This window comes from Pleurodeles waltl, chromosome 7 (genome assembly GCF_031143425.1).
Source record: "Pleurodeles waltl isolate 20211129_DDA chromosome 7, aPleWal1.hap1.20221129, whole genome shotgun sequence".
Classification (NCBI taxonomy): domain Eukaryota; kingdom Metazoa; phylum Chordata; class Amphibia; order Caudata; family Salamandridae; genus Pleurodeles; species Pleurodeles waltl.
In genome coordinates, this window is record NC_090446.1 from 445,458,536 (window position 1) to 445,462,693 (window position 4,158).

Consider the following 4,158-nt stretch of genomic DNA (forward strand, 5'->3'; position numbering starts at 1 on the left):
CATGTCACTTTCTAACTCCCAACACTTGACAAATGGTTAGCCTTACATACCTGTTGCCACACTGCAGTTAGGTTGGACCATATATTTACATATTGGCACATACTTGATATTAAAACGCTTATAGACCCCATTCCAATATATGGCATGTACTGGAGATTGATACATGTGATGTTATGTATGACAATGCTCATTGACAACCTAACGTCTCTTATACTTTGAATATTGTATGTTAAGAAAGTAAATGAACAACATAGTGGCAAAAGCTGAGATGTGAGCATACAGCACACTGAGGTTTTGTGATAGTTATTGTGGTGTAACTTATTAGACTCCTCTCCCCCAGCTATTTCTGTCAAGCCCTCAGGATGCAGTATGGTCAAGATCTTCTCCTCCCAGGGAAAGAGCTGCAATGGGATGCTGGGAGGACCACCACTAGTCTTCTGGGACTCAATGTGTTGCCTGGAGGCCAGGTAATGCACCTTGCCCCTCAGGTCGTTCCACCTCTTCCTAATGTCCTCTTTTGTGCGCAAGGTGGTGCTGACAGCTTTCACTCTGTCAACTATCCTTTGCCACATTTCCATTTTCCTACTGAGAGGCATATGTTGGACGTGGGCACCAAACAATTGTGGATCTACTCTTATGATTTCATCAACCATGACACTCAACTCATCCTCAGAAAAATGTGGACTTTCAGAACATGACATGACTGTAAATCAAAGTGGGTGACAAGGGCTAAAAAAATAAGACAGGTGATATTGGGAAAAAATGAGAAGGAGTGTGTGGAAGGTGTTAAATGGGATGGGAAAAAAGGACTGCCTCATCTCACAAAAAATATGTGGTCTCTGGTTTGCTGTGCTTGAGTGGAGAGGCAAAGGATCATGGTCTGGGATGGGGTGTGTTTTATAGTGTAATTTTCAGGTGAGTCCACTTGGCCAATGGATGTCAGCTGTGTTGTTTTTGAATCCATCCAAAGGGCACTGTTCTGGTGCTTTGCTTAGAGCATATCGCAATGGCCTACTGCCGTCAGCTAGCCTCTGCAAGTGGACAGTCAGTACAACTGTGTTTTTGTAATTGCCCTGGCAGTTAGCTGCAGCCATGACGGTGATGGAGCATGCATCGCCAACATTGCAGCTCACCACGCCACTGGCGGGAAGCACTCCGTCAACTCAGTCAATGGTTTAGGATGCACACATCGTAAAACGGTGTGTAGGAGAGGAACGATGCAGCAGTCTTCTTGGGACGGCGGACTCCGTCCTCCAAACTCATAATCGGGCCCATCATTTGTGTGCACAGTTATCTCCAAATTGCAGTCCTTTGATGACCCCTGTTCAATTCTCATTCTGCTGAGGCACTTGATTTCCCAGGTTTTTGTCACCAGTATCAATTTGGATGTAACATTGCACACACGGGATGAGATGGAAAAGAGTCTATTTATAGACACACCATCCACAGGTCAGTCACTAAATGACAAAAGGATGGAATCTTACATTCAGTTTTTCCAAAACTAAAACTCAAGAAACTTACTGCATCAGGCTACTCCACTGATGAGCACAAATATGCAGAGTACAGATAAGTTACAAGCAGTGTGAAGGACTTTTGAATATGGGTTTGGCATGTAGGTACACTTGAACAATATCCTGTTTGAGGAGATGTGTGATCAGTTCTTTCCAGAATCAAAGGAGGTATTATCTTACCAACAGATATTTTTCATGTATTCGTATAATTTTTGTGAAGATCTGTAAAAATGACCTTTTCTGGTGAGCCTATTTGCACTTCACTAATTTAAATAAATATAAATAAACTGTTAGATGCTTCTTTATGCTCACCAGGGAAAGTTGAGAAGGCCTCTTGGTTAATGGGCTGACCTTTAAAGGGCATGGCATGTCCCCTAGTTTAGAAAGCAATTAACTATGAATATTAAAACAAAACGCATGCACTTGCAAGCCGCAATTGTTAAAGCAAGGGAGGATTAAAGAGCACACTGAGGCCCTCATTACGACTTCGGCAGTCTTTTTAAAAGACTGCTGAAGCCGCGGCAACCAGCATACTGCCAGTGCTGGCAGTATGCTGCCTGCCCTATTAGGAGTTTTCTGCTGGGCCAACAGGCTAAAACAGTGTTTCGGCCCGCTGTCCCAGCGGAAAACTCACCACAACATTGATGTCAGCTTGTAATCGAGCCAGTGGCAATGTTGTGGTACGTCAGGTGCAACAGCACCCGTCGTGCATTTCACTGCCCGTAATGCGGGCAGTGCAGGGGCCCCCATGGGGCCCCCAACACCTCCTTTCCACCAGCCTTTGCATGGCTGTCAGACCGCCATGCAAAGGCTAGTAGAAAGGGGACTCGTAATCCTGATGCAGCGCTGGCGGATTGCAACCGCCGAGACCGCCAGGTTGTCGACAGATGGGGAACCTGGCAGTACCGGCAGTCGGACCATAGACCATCTGCCATGGTCATAATAGGGCAGTCAGATCACCCTTTCTGCGGCCGTCCAACCACCATCGCAAATGTGGCAGTTTTGAGACCGCCACACATGTAATGAAGGCCTGAGTCTTGAAAGAGCCACCTCCCTAGCATTACTTGTTTGGATGAATTCATCTATCCAAATTATTTCAGTTTTATTTATGAACTACATGGGTTCAAATATCAAGCATCCCAGTGGCAAGTACAGAATGGCATAACTCTACAATCAATGACCCTAGTTTTAATGAGTGAGTTGAAAATTGTTTATTTTACACCAACAGTTTGAGTGACTGTAAAATTTTCATATGTTTATTATTTAGTAAATGTAACTTGTTATACCACACTCTTATTACCAATTCATTGTTATTTCTGTACAGGTCATCCAACTTTGAACTAAAATCCAAGCACCATGGTGAATGAAACCACAGTAGAGGACTTTCTGCTATTGGGTTTTTCAAACAACCCAAACCTACAGATGTTGCTTTTCTTTGTGTTTTTAATATTGTACATTCTAACTATGCTTGGAAACCTACTCATCATTGTGACAGTAAAAGGAGACTCATCTCTTCACTCTCCCATGTACTATTTCCTCAGTAACATGTCTTTTGTTGACTTGTGCTACCCATCTATCACCACCCCTAACATGCTTGTGAACTTTGTAACTAACAGGAAAAACATCTCCTACAATGGATGCATGTCCCAAATATTCTTATTTCACTTCTTTAGCTGTGTGGAAGTTTTCATCCTTACTGTCATGGCCTTTGATCGATATGTGGCTATATGCAATCCTTTGCGTTACACCACCATCATGAACAGAAAGGTTTGCAACTTGTTGGTATTTGCTTGCTGGGTTGGTGGAGCTGTGCACTCCACAGCACAGATTATTTTAATGACGACCTTGCCATTTTGTGGGCCAAATCAAATCGACCATTTCTTTTGTGATATCCCGCCTTTGCTTACGTTAGCCTGCACAGATACTTTCGTTATTGGAGCCTTGATTATATCTAACAGCGGACTGATCTCAGTGGTGTGTTTCCTCATACTGATCATTTCTTACACATTGATCCTGCTCGCAGTAAGACGACGCTCAGCCGAAGGGAAGCGTAAGGCCCTTTCCACATGTGGTGCCCACCTTACTGTTGTTACTACATTTTTTGGGCCCTGTGTCTTCATTTATCTGAGGCCAGCTACTACGCTTCCATTGGATAAGTTAGTTTCAGTTTTCTATGCTGTTATCACACCATTGCTTAACCCTATGATCTATACTTTACGTAATGCAGAAGTGAAAGTAGCAATGAAAAAACTTGTGAGCAGAAGAATATCTACTGGACATAAAACAGCACATTGAGGAACCTATGTATAGCTGGGGTGTACCTTGCATACAAGATCTTAAGCCTGGGAGGGTTACAGTATGTTTGTTGGTTACTTGCTCCAAAAAACTAAGCCATTGTTAACTACAAATTCCTCATGGCGTAACATCTCTGCTACATCTTGCTTAAAGTGGAAGGTAATTCTGCCAGAAGATTTTAAAGCAGTGGGAATCCACAACAGATAACTTACGACTCATTCCGCATTTGAAGAACTGTCCACTACCACCCAACTATATATCAAGCCAGAAGCCTTGTCCTATATAGCTGTATATGCCAAACAGGCCAGGCTGAAATATTTATCTGATGTATTCTATGTATGCCTCATCCTAC

The 4,158-nt window shown here is 43.2% G+C and overlaps 1 protein-coding gene across 1 annotated transcript; it reads left to right on the forward strand.

Moving 5' to 3' along the window:
- The first annotated feature begins 2,867 nt into the window (after nt 1–2,867).
- Nucleotides 2,868–3,806, forward strand: LOC138246888 (olfactory receptor 4E2-like). Its single transcript, XM_069201638.1, has one exon. The coding sequence runs from the start codon at nt 2,868–2,870 to the stop codon at nt 3,804–3,806; it is 939 nt and encodes a 312-aa protein (XP_069057739.1).
- The last annotated feature ends 352 nt before the right edge of the window (nt 3,807–4,158 follow it).

Excerpts from the sequence above, each read along its gene's own strand:
- LOC138246888 (XM_069201638.1), top strand. The coding sequence starts at position 2,868 with ATGGTGAATGAAACCACAGTAGAGGACTTTCTGCTATTGGGTTTTTCA.